This window comes from Heloderma suspectum, chromosome 6 (assembly GCF_057233095.1).
Source record: "Heloderma suspectum isolate Gila_16-S chromosome 6, 16-S_ref, whole genome shotgun sequence".
In the NCBI taxonomy this organism is placed as follows: Eukaryota; Metazoa; Chordata; class Lepidosauria; order Squamata; family Helodermatidae; genus Heloderma; species Heloderma suspectum.
The window spans coordinates 43654852-43670131 of record NC_139463.1 but is presented as its reverse complement, the minus strand read 5'-3'; the positions used below and the strand labels follow the sequence as shown (position 1 = coordinate 43670131).

Here is a 15280-nt window from a genome sequence, read left to right as displayed (position 1 = left end):
GCCCCTTTACGCAAATAAGCCCCCGGGGGCGGCACTTGCGCGCCGAGGCCTGCCCCCGGCCGGGCTCTTTGCAGAACTGAAAGCGGCCCCCGGCGGCGCCTGCAAGCAGAGGGGGCGCGCGCGGGGGCGGGGAGGTCCTTCCCTCGCCCCTCCTGGCCTCGGGGGCGGGCAGCGCCCCGGAGGCAGGTGGAGTTTGCAAGGCTCTCATGTGACCCGCGGAGAAGTTGCACTTCCCGAAAGTCCCCACCTTCCCCTCTGCCTCGCGTCGGCGGCTTGCAGCGAGCCCCCGGGTGCCCGCGCTGAGAGCTGGCCGAGGGGCGGCGGCTGGGGCTGGCAGCCCTTCCCATGGGGGGCTCTTCGAACCCCGGGGCGCTCTGGGCTCTGCTCGTGCCCTGGCTGCTGCTGCCAACTGCGGGGCGGGCAGACGCCGGCGGGGGCGGCCGGGGCAAGAGCAACATACTCCTCATCCTGACCGACGACCAGGACGTGGAGCTCGGGGGGATGGTAAGTGGTGCCGGCCCGCTTTGGACGGCGGTGCGGCCCGGTGGGCTTGGCCCCTGGGCTGGAGGATCTTGTTGGCAGCCCCTTTAGATAGCCCGTATATTACAGAGCTAGCACCTCTCTCCCACCCCCCCAGCCAAACCGCTATCCCATGCTTTACAGCTGCTTCTCGGTTCCAGATGTGAGACTAACAAAAATGTTTGCCAACCCTGATGTTAAAAAAAATACTTTGAGCATGTGCAATTTTGCACTTGTAAATCGTAGCGCCTTCACGACCACAGGAATAAAATGCAGTTTGCTTCTGCTGTGCTCGTGGCCTGCCGCTTTCTGGGTGGTCATTTGGGGGCAGGGGCTGGCCTGTGAGCCCCTGGACTTTGGGCCCAAGGTGCAGTCCTAGCGACACCACCAGCTTCAGGATATGATTACTAATAATGCTGTTAATTATTGTAGTAGTAGTAGTAATAATATAGATTTGTTAGCTAGACCCCAGACAGCAAAAGCAAAAGGTGTGGTTCAGGACTTAGAGAGCAATCCTATACCCCCTAGACAGCATCAGGGGCGGAGGGCGCATAGGATTGTTCTGTTTATGGGATCTGAGGTTGGAAACAGGGCTCCGACCTTGTAGCCCAGAAACCATGCTGTCCCCCTTCCCCTTGTAGCCAGCACCGTTCTGGCTGTTCTGGCTACGTCTCTGCACTCAGAAACAGTGTGGAGACGGGAAAAGGGGGTGGTCCTCAGGGCGGGGAGGGGAGGAGACCAGGGATGCTCTGTTAGCAGCTTCCTGTGCTCGCCCCAGCCTCCTTCCCTCCCACTCCAAGGCGCCGCAGTTAGGTGGGCAGAATCGCCTATCTAGCAAAAATGCAGGGCGGCCAGAGCACAGAGGCGAGGACCGCTTCTGTGCTCCTGTCGCCTTGCATTGGATACTCGGCGGCCTCCGATTTTGGAGGCTACCGACTATCTCCATAGGCTTGCACCCTTAATGTTTGTCCGGACTCTGTCTTATAGCCTGTTTTGAATGCCAGGGCTCAGCTCTGGGACAGGGTGCCTAACTGTGATGAAACTAATGACAACACAAAACGGTTCATGTGCAAAGAGCATTTTTCTCACCACTAAGTATATGGAGGATGTCGTTTCAAAGTAGACCAATATACATTTAGGGCACAACCCTATGCATGTTTAGGCAGAGAAAAGGCCTACAACTCCCAGTATTCCCTAGCCAGTATACAGTTAGGGCACAATCCTATGCATGTTTAGGCAGAGAAAAGGCCTACAACTCCCAGCATTCCCCAGCCAGCATGGCTGGCTGGGGAATGCTGGGAGTTGTAGGCCTTTTCCTCTGCCTAAACATGCATAGGATTGTGCCCTTGGGCTGCAATCCAGTATACACACTTACCTGGGAGTAAGTCTCATTGAACTCAGTAGGACTTAGATCAAATCTTAGAATCGTAGGGTTGGAAGGGGCCTATAAGACCATCGAGTCCAACCCCCTGCTCAATGCAGGAAGCCTGATTCCCAGGTGGTCTCCCATCCAAGTACTAACTTATTTCTGAGTGGATGTGTATAGGATTGCACTGTGCAGGAATTAAAATCGGCATGGTTGCATAAAGACGTTGCCAGATGTTTCAAATGGCAGTTTCTGCGGTGAAATAATTAGTAAGTGGGAAATCTGAGGATCAGTCATATCCCAGAAGGCCATTCAACTAGTCACTGAGGGGCCACAGGACTCATTGACCAGATTCACATCATCACCTCACAATCGCAGTGCATGCTGGCCAACATTTTGAATATGAAAGCTGTGGCAGGTGGGCACTGTGGCTTGTCATGTTGTGTGAACCTGGGTGTTGTGGGTTATGTGAGGGTGAACCCTCATATAACCCACAACACCCGGGTTTGCATGACATGACAAGCCATGGCAGCCGCCCACCACAGCTTGCATTTCCAAAATGGCAGCTGGCATACACTGCAAAGCCCCGCAAATTAATTAACCCACAGTGGCTTAGTGTTACGTGGAAACAGGCCCTTTGGCTGCAAACTAACATGTAGACTTGGTTCACATGATCACTGTGGCCTAAATGAGTCATGGTGGGTTATGGTATGTGATGGGCAGCTTTTCAAGCCATGACCATGGCTTCTCGTGTTGTCAGAACACAGTGGGGGTGGGTTGTGCAAAGGTTAAGCAAGCCTTGCATAGCCCTAAAACAGGCCATGGGTTATGAGGGGGTTGTTTAATCCTCAGACAACCCACCCCTGCCTGGTTTGGACAACACAGCAATCCCCTTGAAGTTGAGTATTCAAAATGGCCACCCGCAAACGCCACAGCCCACCATGGCTTAATTAAGCCACGGTGAGCAGTTTGATCCTGCAAACTGGCCTATAGAGTAGGTCCCATCTGAGTGTACATTGGACTGCAGCCTGAACCTGGTCTATATTTTACATAGAAGTAAGCTCCAGTGAACTTTGCTCAAAAGTAACTGCATAGCACTTCCATGCAACCTTGGTTTTTTCAACTAGCTATTGTTAGTGTGTTTCAGTAAAAAGGACAAAGGCCCCGATCCAAAGGGGTGCATGGTGGGGTGCACATGCCCGGGAGCACTTCCTTCCATGTTCTTTCCTCCAGGCAGCAACTTCAGATCCTGTGGCTCAAAACAGCTGGTAGACCTCTGCGTGATTTGCAGTAGACGGGCAAAGATTTTTTACTCCCAATTGTTTAACAATTGCAGCCACAAAATGACACCTCCCCACCCCCTGCCAAATTATACTGTTGAAATGAAGAATGCTTGGGGTGACCAGGAGTGGATTTTTGTGTTGAAAGATGGTGAGCTCTGTTCAGTTGTGGTACTCAAAACAAGTTCCTGGGCTCAGAATGTTTTAATCGAAGATGTGTTTTGCACCAGGCTCCTGTTGGTGGAGTTCTAGGAAAAAAACCCAAAGTAGATCCTGCAGGCCTGAAGACTGCCTACCCCTGTCCTAAAGGGCTGGTTAACCATGAATCCAGAATATGTCAAGTAGGATCAACCTGAGCCCTGACTCTGTCCTAAGGAGAGAACAATAGTCCCACATGGGTGATATGCATGGAGGCACTCATGTGGAAAGGTCAGGATTCTTTATAAGCTTCTGGGTCACGTTTGGTTGTCTGAACAAGGGGAGGATTTTGGCTTCACCTGGCAGCAGTGTGGACTTAGTTTCACATTTTATTTGATCGATTTCCCATTGTGATATTCACTGCTGCACACGTTATGAAATGATGCCATAGGAGACTGAGGCGTGGAACAAGCAAACTGCATGTTTTGCAATGTTTACCAGAACACACTGACCTCAAAACTGCCACTGCTGGAGTTTTCAATTTTCTGCTGATGTTCCTCAGGCAGAGTGGCTGCTTCCCTCCATGCTCCCAGTCACGTAACATTTTGGTTCCTACTGCAATACATGCCTGATAGATGTCTTTTAAAAACCAGCTACTGACTTGCCTTGGCCTCTCTCTCACATACAGGAAGTGATGCAATGGAAGGAGGGGTTCAGGCCTATAAAAGCTGGGCTTCTCAAGTTTGTTCTTTCCAACATTTCCTTCAGCAGTTTAGTTTCTCATTTATGGTACTTATATACCACTTCTCAGGTGGACCTCAGAAAGCAATTTACAATTTTAAAAGAAGCATCAATAACAATCGTATAATAGAATAAGAACGGCAGGAACCTACAAGGAGAGAGGGGGATAAGCCAAATCTCTTTCTGAGTAGTCCTGTAGTGACCGGGGGGAGGATACGCCACCTCGGCTAAAACAGCAGGACTTAGATGGTGCTAATAGGCATGTCTTCTGACTGTTGTTGGAGTTAATTACACAAATGATGTGTAATTCATATGTCTGATGGCCTTTGGCTTTCATGAAATATTCCCACAGTTTTGGAGCAGCAAATAAAAGTTGGCATCTTTCAAACCACAGTTTACCACTAACGTCCTAAACAGTTTCCTTTCTTTTTAATTCTAAATCATTCTGGGCGGCGACAGCCATGGCAGGCAGAGGCCAGATGGCATTGGAGAGTTGCTGTAGCAACAGCATTTGAGCAAGTGCCATCAGCAGGACTGACCACAGATACGCGGTGACTGACCTTCACTGCGGTGACTTGTGCCAGTTGACACTGAATCACTGTGGGTTGAAATCCACCTGCTTTGAAGCCTTTTCTTAAAGGGAGAATACTGTAAGAACCAGACCTTTGAGCGTCTGGGAAATGGCTACCCGCGTTGCGCTGTTGGCATGCGCACTCTCTGAAAACAGTCCGTATAAACTTTCCGTTCTCTTATCTGGACTAAAGCAGTGCTATTTAGTTATTTGATTTTTATCCCGCCCTTCCCCCTCAAAGAGCCCAGGCAGCTAACAAAACACAATATACCACATAAGCAATATTAAAACCACGACTCTAAAATCACAAATATATAATAAAATACAATAAAACCATCAATACAATCAGTCAACGCACACATGCACAGCATGAATAGAGCACTTTCCTATTCCCCCAAAGCCTGCACAAATAAATAGGTCTTTGAATGGTGCCAAAATGACAGCGACATGGGAGACAGCCAAATCTCTGCTGGAAGAGAGTTCACAGCTGGGGCGCTGCCACTGAAATGGCCCTGCCACAGGCTACATTCCTCAAGGGCACAATAAGCAAGGCCTCCCCAACTGATCTTAAATTCTGGAGTGGTCGCTATTGGGGAAGGTGATCCTTCAAGTGTTGCATCGGTGTTACTTGACATCACTGTCAGTCATGGGGCTGAGGAAAGGGGGAGAATATATTGTCACTTAAGAAAGGAGACTTCAGATCGAAATTGTCTTAATTTTTTAATGGTATACATACCCAACTTTCAGCTTTTCTTCCTCTCACTCTTATTCTCTTTTAAAAAATAAAAATAACAGTGGTTCAGGCCAGGGTCATGACCTATTTGTCAAAGACCTAGGCTAGTGTTAGGCCTCAATTGGCAAAGATTGCCATTTTGAGTTTCTGACTGAGGGGCAAAGAGCTTTCAGTGAATTCGGATTCTCAGCCAGGTTCAAAAGTCTGCTCTGAAACTTAAATTAGATATGTATATCAGGGTATACACTTAAGAATGTTTGTTTTATATATATATTTATATTTATATAAATTAAATATATATTTAATTCTGCATAATCATTGGAGAGAGAGGTGTGCCTGATATGCTCTGAAACATATAGTGGGAAAGGTGATTCCTCCTCCCCCCACTCGTTGCCCGCCATGGCCTAAAGCAGGAGTGCAGAACCCCCAGCTTGTGGGCGCAATCCATCCCACCAGGCTCCCTAGTCCGGCCCACAGAGCCATGGGTTTCTCCAGGGGGCAACGCTTAGATTCCTCCAGGGGGAATGGTGCACAGGGGAACCTCAGACTGGAGATAACTGTGGGGATGCAGACAGAGAGGTGGGAGGAACTCTGCTGGCACTGGGAACAGCAGCTGCTTTTCCCAGCAAGGCTGGCCCTACAATGAAACAGAGTTCTGTACACGGACTGGGAGAGTGGGGCACCATCTTGTCCTTTGCCTCAGGCAGCAAAACGTTTCGGGCTGGCCCTGCTTCCCAGCACCGGTCCCTTTTTCTGTACTGAGAGAGGTACCGAATTCTGTAGCTCTTTCTGCACAGAGAAAGGCTAAAATGGGTGGGGCAATGACATCACTGGGCAGGGCCACACCAACTGACATATGGTGGGTATGTTCCTGGTGGTTCCACATGGATCAATGACCCGGCTGGGGGGTCCACCAGGAAAAGAGCCCTCAGTGTGGTGGCCCCCTTCCTGTGGAACTCCCTGCCTTTGGAGGCCATGCAGGTGCCAACGTTGCGTTGCTTCCTATGCCTCCTGAAAACATTGTCATTTCAGGAAGCCCTCCTTGCGTGACCAGTCGCAGTTTATTAAATTTGGTCTTATCAGAACTTTTTTCTTTTTAAAATGCTTCAATTGTTTTAACATGGTGTTTTATTCTTTTATCTTTGCTGTTCACTGCTCCAAAATCTTTTGATGTGGAGCGGTATATAAATATTGTAAGTAAATAAATACGGCCCGCGGAGGGCCTGGTGGGTGGCTATCTCTCTCCCGCCCCCCATATAGTTCTGCCCTACATGGTGTCTCTGCAAATGACTAAAAACAGCATGTGTGGGCCGGTGGGCTAGTAAGTATTTTTTGGTAGGCTTGTTTTCAGTGTGTAGACTGCGGCCTGACGTGAGTGTTTGTTTCAACTTTCAGACCCCCATGAAGAAGACACAGTCGTTGATTGGCCAGTCAGGTGCCTCCTTTGCAAACGCAGTAAGTATCCCGATAATGCTACTCAGTGTCATTGAAATCTGGTGGAGGGAGGGGGGAAGGATGCAGCCCCCTTCCTGAGCATGGGTGGTGCTGGGAGAGGGCAATTCCAGCATACATGGATAAAAGAAAATGACAGTAGTAAATCAGTAGTAAATTCACCAGTAGTACGAAATGGTCTAGCCCTGGTGAACCCCCTCTGCAATTTGTATGTAGAAAGTAAGAACTGCAGGAGTGAACAACTTGTAGGCCAAAACATCTGGAGGGCCACATCTCCCATGATCTCTCACTGTTGGCTGCGCTTGCTAGGGCTGATGGGAGTTGTAGCCTAAAATATCTGGAGGACCACATGTTGCCCGCCTCCACCTTGCTGGATCAAACCAAGAGCTGCCTAGTCCAGCATTCTGTATCCCATAGGCAGCTGGCCAGATATTTCTGGGAAGCACACAAGCAGAGCATGAAAGTTATGCCATCCCCATGTTGTTTGTCTGGCATTGAGCTATACTGCATTTAAACATGGAGGCTCCATTTATCATGATTAATAGCCATTGATAGGCATGGTTTTCAAGAATTTGTCTAGACCTTCTTAAAAGACCGTGAAAGCTAGCATTGCTTCACCTCTTCTTGCAACACTGGATTCCAGAAACAATAAAGAGTCTTGTAGCACCTTAAACACTAACAAATTTATTCTGCCTTAAGCCCCAAACCTTTTTGGATCAGTGGGCCCATTTGGAATTTTCAGGGAGTGCCATAAGCAGTCTCACAAAATGGCTGCCAAGAGGGTGGGGCTTGCCCATTCATAAAATGGCTGCTATGAAGGGCACGGCCAATTACAAAACACTCATTTCCCAGAAGGCAAACTGGTGAGACTAAAAGAAAAGTTACTTGCTCAAGAACCCGGTTACAAGGCAGAGGTGCAATCTGAGCTCCATAACACAAAATCATTCTTCTGAATCCAAATAAAGATAGTGCTAGAGGGCAGCCTCTGCTTTGCAGCATGCCAGCCTCCCAGTTTAAAAAATAATAATTTGAAAAATCTTAAGAAATAAAATAAAAATCAGGAGGGATAGGGAGCCTGGCGGTTTCCGAAAGAAGAGTCCAGGGGCACGTTGGTGTGCACAAGCACCACGTTGGAGACCCCAGCCGTAAGCTTTCATCCACAGTGTCCACAAAATACTGCCAGACTAAATGCGCTCTGCGGACTAACACAGCTGCCCCTCTGGGAACTGTTGCAATGGATTCCATAAGTTAGGCTGCAGCCCTACAGACACTTAGCTAGTAAGCTACATTGAACACAGTGAGGTTTACCTGTGGGTAAACATATGTAGGATTGTGCTGCATATTATGTGCTGTTGATAAGAAGTTCTTCCTTCTCTCCTGAACCAATTGCCAAATAAGTTTCATTGGGTGGCCCCACGTTTCATGAGAGAAATAGAGAAAAATGTCCCCCTGTCCCTCCTGTTTGTGCTGTACATAGTGCTATAACCTGCTAGCTTGTTTTCTTATCTTTTTCTTTTCACCCCACTAAACTAAAAGCCCCAAAGACTTTAGCCCAGGGATGGGAAAACTGTGGCCCTCCAGATATTGTTGGACTACAACTCCCATAATCCCTGGCTATTGGTTGTGCTGGCTGGGGCTAATGGGACTTGGTATCCAACAGCATCTAGAGGGCCACAGGTTTAGCCTTTTCCTTGAAGAAAAGGTTCTCCAAACAGCTGCTGTTTGGATGCTTGTGACAGCCATTTTGGGTCCAGGAAGATGCTTGGAGCAGCCCCCACTCCCTGGGGGTGGCAGGGAGGGTGATGCTAATTTGGAGGGCAAGGAAGGGATGAGCAGGAACAGACAGCCTGAACTGACATGCCTGGCTTCAGTTTGCAGTCACTCCACTGTGCTGCCCCAGCCGCAGTAGCATCCTTACTGGCAGTTACCCCCACAACCATCTGGTGAGGAACAACTCTTTGGAGGGCAACTGCAGCAGTCCTGCCTGGCAGAAGTTTCAGGAGCCATACACCTTCCCGGTTTATCTGCAGAAGCAAGGCTACCAGACCTTCTATGCTGGCAAATATCTCAACCAGGTAAACAAGACTGCCTGAAAGACCTTGTTCTCCCATGTGAGCCTGCCTGGGTTTAAAATCTTCCGGAGAGGCCCTTCCTTCGGTAGTGCCACCTCCAGAGGTGCATTCAGTGGCAAGGTGAGACAGGGCCTTCTCTGTGGCTGCTCGCAGGCTGTGGAGCTCCCTGCCGAGGGAGGCTACGTTGGCTCCCCCTGCTGTCTTTCTGCTAGCAGGCAAAGAAGTTTTTATTCGAGAAGGCCTTTGGCATGGAAGCTGCTCGGTTGTGTTGGGTGCTCTTTTTATTCTTGTGTTGTTCGTGTGATTTTAATGTATTAGTTTTATGAGTGTTTCAACCAAGTTTTTATTTTAAATATTGGTTCTTATTATTGTCAGCTGCCTGGAGTGCCATTTTCTTGGTGGAAAGGCAGGGTATAAATCAACGAAATAAGAGTTTAACTTCTGCAGGTATATGGCCAAATAGTATTGATTTAGGGTGCAATCCTATCCTGATGCTCATAAGCCTCTGAACTTGGAGGCGTATGGTCAACCAATGCAGAGCGGGAGGCGATCGTCGCCTCTGCCGCTCCTCCCGCCCTGCATTTTCGCTAGATGGGCTTCTTTGCCTGTCTAGCTGGGGTGATTCAGAGGGGGAGGGAAGGAGGCTGGAGAGGCTTCAGGGTAGTTCGTATCCCAGCCTCTCCAATCCCCTCCCCTCCCTGCTTCAGGGTAGTTCGTATCCCAGCCTCTCCAATCCCCTCCCCTCCCTGCTTCAGGGTAGCTCGTATCCCAGCCTCTCCAATCCCCTCCCCTCCCTGCCCACTTTACCCCCTCTCCAACTTCAGAGAGGCAGCTGGCACAGTTCTTTCCATGCCAGCTGCGAGGGGAAGGGGTTTGGAGTGCAGATTCCTGGACCTGAGGTTGTAGTGCTGTCTTCGATCCAGGAATTTGAAATAACCTGTGCCCCGCACAGACACTGTCTAGGGGCCATAGGATTGCTCCCTTACTTACAATTATTTAGATGCTGCCTTTCAGGGTACAAATCCTTCCAAGGTGGCTTACCAGTAACATAAAAACAATACAATCACAGTAAACAATATCAACAAACATTGAAGAAATAACCATGAGGATCCTTCCTACAGGGCATTTGGTGGAAGATGGCCCTGGGGGCAGGACGAGTCCAGCTGGAATAGGAGCAAGTGTCTGGTGTTCTCCTCATCTACCTCCCTCTGAAAGTGGGAGGTATTGTATAGATCAGGTCTATTTCCTGATCCCACCCCATCATGCCTTACTTTTAAGATCATGTGTGAGCCTGCAGCACCTTAACTGGCAATTCACCTCTTTCACAGTATGGAGACACCAAAGCAGGAGGCGTTCAACATATCCCTCTGGGCTGGTCCTACTGGCTCGGTCTGGTGAGTACGTGACATTCTTCCCATCTTCCATGAAACTTTATTGTGAAATCACGTTTTTAAAAAGTAAAAGCAACAAAAAGAAGAACATACATAATATAACAAGATCACTAAAGAAATGAAGAAATTTACAAAATGCTATTTTGGGCTGCATTCATAGAAGCATAGCTTCCAAATCCCGGGAAGTACTAGTTCCCCTCTACTCAGCACTGGTTAGGCCTCATCTGGAGTACTGTGTCCAGTTCTGGGTGCCACACTTGAAGAAGGATGCAAACAAGCTGGAGAGGGTTCAGAGGAGGGCAACGAAGATGAGGAAACAAAGCCCTATGAGGAGAGACTGAAAGAACTGGGCCTGTTTAGCCTTGAGAAGAGAAGACTGAGGGGAGATAGGATAGTGCTCTTCAAGTCCTTGAAAGGTTGTCACACAGAGGAAGGCTGGGATCTCTTTTCAGTCATCCCAGAGTGCAGGACACGGAATCATGGGCTCAAGTGACAGGAAGCCAGATTCCGGCTGAACCCTGCATTGAGCAGGATGTTAGGCTCGATGGTCTTGCAGGCCCCTTCCAACCCCGCTATTCTATGATTCTATTTCTTAGTCTATCACCGATATGCAAGGGGAACATCTGCAGTAAAACTGCCTAAGTAGGAGCTCGCTGTCTCATGAAAGAATTAAAATACAAGTTATGCAGCATATAAAAGGAGTGTGCAAGTGTCTGTTATTTTGTGTGTTACTCAGAAAAAATACTTGGTTGGAATCAGATCAAATATTTGAAAGGCTTTAACATAGGAAATAAATGGAAACCGTGGTGCCATCATATCTTCCTTAAAATTAGAGTTCCTTGCTTGCTGCACTTGCTGATTAAGTTTATGCATAGTCATAGCCTCCCAGATTTGATCAACCCACTGTTGTTTTGTTAGTTGCTTTGGAGACTTCAAATTATGAGCAATATGTGACCTTGCAGCTGTGCACAATTGCTTAAGAAGGTCTTTGTGCAGGAATCCAGGGTCATTAGGTTCAAAAAGATGAAGCAGCGTAACTTTAGCAGTTACCAGCGGTCTGACAAGGAGAAATTCTTGACAGTAATCGGCAACCATGTTTCAAAATTCCTGCGCGGTTGAACTCCTGCATTTCTTCCCTCTTCTAAGTTCCCAGCAGACAGGATGATCCGCTGAGATCCATGGGGTAGACCAGCAGGGGTGGGCAAGCCACGGCCTTCCAGAAGTTGTTGAACTCAAACTGTCAGTAGCCCCAGCCAGCATGGCTAGTGGTCAGGAGTGAGGAAAGTTGTAGTCCCAAAACATCTGGTTGGCTGAGCCTTGATGTGGGAATTCCAGGTTCACCTCTGTTTGCAGCTGTGAAGCTGGCTAGGTGGTCTTATGCTGAGAGATGATAATCTGCGGGCCCTACCTTGCCTGCTTCTTCCAAGGGGGGGAGATGAAGCTGAACCTATATTGTGATACTGAGAACTTGGGACTTTTTTTTTTTAAAGAAAGATTTGGTAGCTGGGGTATAAATAAAAGAAGCTACTAGGCTTGATGGCTATGTGCTACCTCCAGTACCAGAGGCAGTGTGCCTATGTGCACCAGTTGCTGGGGAACGTGGGCGGGAGGGTGCTGTTGCGCTCACATCCTGCTTGTGGTTTCCTGGTCGACAGCTGGTTGGCCACTGTGGGAACAGAATGCTGGGCTAGATGGACCCTGGGTCTGATCCAGCAGGGCTCTTACGTTTCATAGATTCATAGAATAGTAGGGTTGGAAGGGGCCTCCAAGGCCATCGAGTCCAACCCCCTGCTCAATGCAGGAATCCAAGTCAGAGCATCCCTGACAAATGGCTGTCCAGCCTCATCTTGAATGCCTCCAGTGTGGGAGAGACCACCACCTCCCCAGGCAATTGGTTCCATTGTCGTATTGCTCTTACAGTCAGGAAGTTTTTCCTGATGTTCAGCCGGAATCTGGCTTCCTGTAACTTGAGCCCATTATTCCGTGTCCTGCACTCTGGGATGATCAAGAAGAGATCCTGGCCTTCTTCTCTGTGACAGCCTTTCAAGGACTTGAAGAGCGCTATCATATCTCCCCTCAGTCTTCTCTTCTCAAGGCTAAACATGCCCAGTTCTTTGAGTCTCTCTTCATAGGGCTTTGTTTCCAGTCCCCTGATCATCTTTGTTGCCCTCCTCTGAACCCTCTCCAGTTTGTCTGCATCCTTCTTAAAGTGTGGTGCCCAGAACTGGACACAGTACTCCAGATGAGGCCTAACCAGTGCTGAGTAGAGGGGAACTAGTACTTCCCGGGATTTGGAAGTGATGCTTCTATTAATGCAGCCCAAAATAGCATTTGCCTTTTTTGCAGCCACATCACACTGTTGGCTCATATTCAGCTTGTAAACGTTCTTAAGCTGTCGTGTACGATTGGATTATTGGTCCATGTAGCCCACTGCTGTCTTCTTTAAACATAAGAAGAGCCCTGCTGGATCAAACCAGAGACCTGTCTAGTCCAGCGTTCTGTTTCCACAGTGGTCCTTCAAGGTCTTGGGGAGAGAAAGAACTCTTCCTCATCTTCTGCTACCTGGTCCTTTGAACAGCAGATGCCAGGGATTGACCCTGGGACCTTCTGTGCACAAAGCGGGTGCTCTATCACAGAGCAAATGGTTCCTTATCCAGAGGGCTATCCAGGATTTCTGTCCTAGGCACCAAAATGTCTTGGGTTGGCCCCTGTGGTTAGGGTGACTGGACTCAAATGCAGCCGTGTTCTCAATAACCTTTTCACAGGTGGGGAATTCCAAGTATTACAATTACACCCTTTCGGCCAACGGACGCGAGGAAAAACATGGGGAGCTCTATGAAGAAGACTATCTCACTGATCTCATTGTGAGTTCCTCTGCTTCGCCTCCCTTTCTGGCTTTGAGCTTCCCCTCTGCTACACTCCTCACAAGTAGCTAGACCGCTCCAATGACTTGAAGGAAAGCACCTTTTTCCATTCTCAGAATGTTTTATTATTTATTTATAACATTTATATACAGTGTCTGGAGCTGCGAACGATAAAAGACACAAGATAAGATAAAAGAACAAAACTCCATGTTTAAAATTATCATTGGTTTTTAAAAAGAAACAGAATTCTGATAAACCTGTGACTGGTCAGTTAAGGAAGGCTTCCTGAAATAAAGATGTTCTCAGGAGGTGCTGGAAACAGCAGGTGTTGGCGCGTTCCTGACCTCCAGAGGTAGCAAGTTCCACAGAAAGGGGGCCACCACACTGAAGGCCCTTCTCCAGGTGGACTCCAATCGGGCCATAGGTCTATGCGGAACCACCAAGAGCATGCCCTCTTAGGACCTCAGTGACCGGGCAGGTTCATAAGGGAGAAGCCATCTGTCAGGGATGCTCTGACTTAGATTCTTGCATTGAGCAGCGGGTTGGACTCGACAGTCTTATAGGCCCCTTCCAACCCTACTATTCTATGATTCTATGAAGGCACTCTCTCAGGTTTTCCTTTAGTATAGTCAGTTAATATAAATAAATAGCAGTTTCTCATTGGCTCATTCTTCTACCTATCATGGGGAGGAGAGTGGGGAAGAAACCCTTCCAAGCCACTGATGTTCAGCAATCCTTTTGAGAGGAAGGATCTCTAGGACTCCCTCCCCCCCCCCGCCCTGTTCTGGCTCTCACTTCCCTCTTTTTGGAGAGCAGCCTTCCAGAGTAAACAGCTGGCTTGTTTACTTTGGCATCGCGGCTTGTGCTTCTCTGTCACAGCTCCTTCCCACCCAGCCTGTGAGGAAATCTGCATGACAGCTTTCCCCAACCCAGATGTGTTAGACTGCCACTCCTAGCACCCCCAGCCAGCATGGCTAATGGGAGTGCTGACTGGGAATGCTGGGAGTTGTAGTCCAACATATCTGGAGGGCACTGGGTTGGAGAAGCCTGCTGTAGGAGATGGAATTCAGGGGAAGGAGAGCATTTAAAGGCAATGGAAAATGGAGGTGACTGGCCTCTTCACACGCACAATTCTCTGGGGCAAATGAAATAGGTTTTCCATTATTACTATTATTATTCACTAGGCAGAAAAAACCACATGCTTCTGCCAGCACCTGGAAACAACAGCTGAATCATAAACTGGAAACTTAAATTCTATGCATGCTTGCTTTGCAAGTTAACGCCATCAAAATTGATAGGACTTACTTTGGAGGTAATGTATGTATGAATATGAAACATACCATTGTTTCTCTTACAGAAATCTAATATATGGGACAAAGCTTCCCCCTCCCCCCACCAGTACACATTGCCCCACCATATATATACTTTCTCTCTCTCTCTCTCTCTCTCTCTCTCTCTCTCTCTCTATATATATATATATATAGTGTGTGTGTGTGTGTGTGTGTGTGTGTATATATATATATAGTGTACTGCCACTGCATAGGTCTTTCTCCACCTTCTCCCATTGTCAGCCTCTTTCTCTGTCCACCCCCCATCTCTTCCCTGCTGCAGACCAACCGGAGCCTGGCGTTCCTGCAGAAGTTTTCTCGCCCGCCGTTTCTCATGGTGTTAGCCCCGCCTGCCTCACACTCCCCATGGACTGCAGCCCCCCATTATAGGTCGGCCTACAGCACCATCAAAGCACCACGCAGTGGAAGCTTCAACATCCACGGGAACGTGAGTGCCAGCGCATCCGAGGTGGTCAGTGGGCTGAATGACCTGTTGGCAGAATAAGGCCCTATTTGGGCGTATATTACATTGGTACTCCAACTTCTGTGCTGATTCCTTGTCTTTTGTAGGAACGCTGCAATGTCCTAGTTAGAATCTATCCTGGGGTCGCAGGGTGGCCCTCTGGGGATCCCCATATGGCCACGCCCCCTTTCTCCTGACCACAAATCATTTGGCCAGCTTCTGCACAGGTTCTTTCCCATTCTAAAAGGTTGAAATGCCTCCTGTAAAGGCTTTGTAAGAGCTATCAGTGAAAATATGCTAGTATTCTGACTCTGCCCCCTTTTGCCTTGACCCTGCCCACCACTGGAATGCGGCCCCCGAGA

The 15280-nt window shown here is 48.5% G+C and overlaps 1 protein-coding gene across 2 annotated transcripts in view; it reads left to right on the top strand.

Moving 5' to 3' along the window:
• Positions 1 to 154: 154 nt before the first annotated feature.
• Positions 155 to 15280, top strand: part of LOC146340715 (N-acetylglucosamine-6-sulfatase-like) — a 34633-nt gene continuing 19507 nt past the window's right edge. For both annotated transcript variants that reach the window (XR_014783752.1, XM_084804104.1), the window contains exons 1-6: positions 155 to 504; positions 6744 to 6803; positions 8672 to 8875; positions 10201 to 10266; positions 13029 to 13127; positions 14739 to 14903. Coding sequence is in view for 1 of the 2 variants with exons in the window: in XM_084804104.1 (XP_084660230.1) it covers positions 346 to 504; positions 6744 to 6803; positions 8672 to 8875; positions 10201 to 10266; positions 13029 to 13127; positions 14739 to 14903 (753 nt within the window). In the remaining variant the exon portion in view is untranslated. The remainder of the gene's footprint in view (positions 505 to 6743; positions 6804 to 8671; positions 8876 to 10200; positions 10267 to 13028; positions 13128 to 14738; positions 14904 to 15280) is intronic.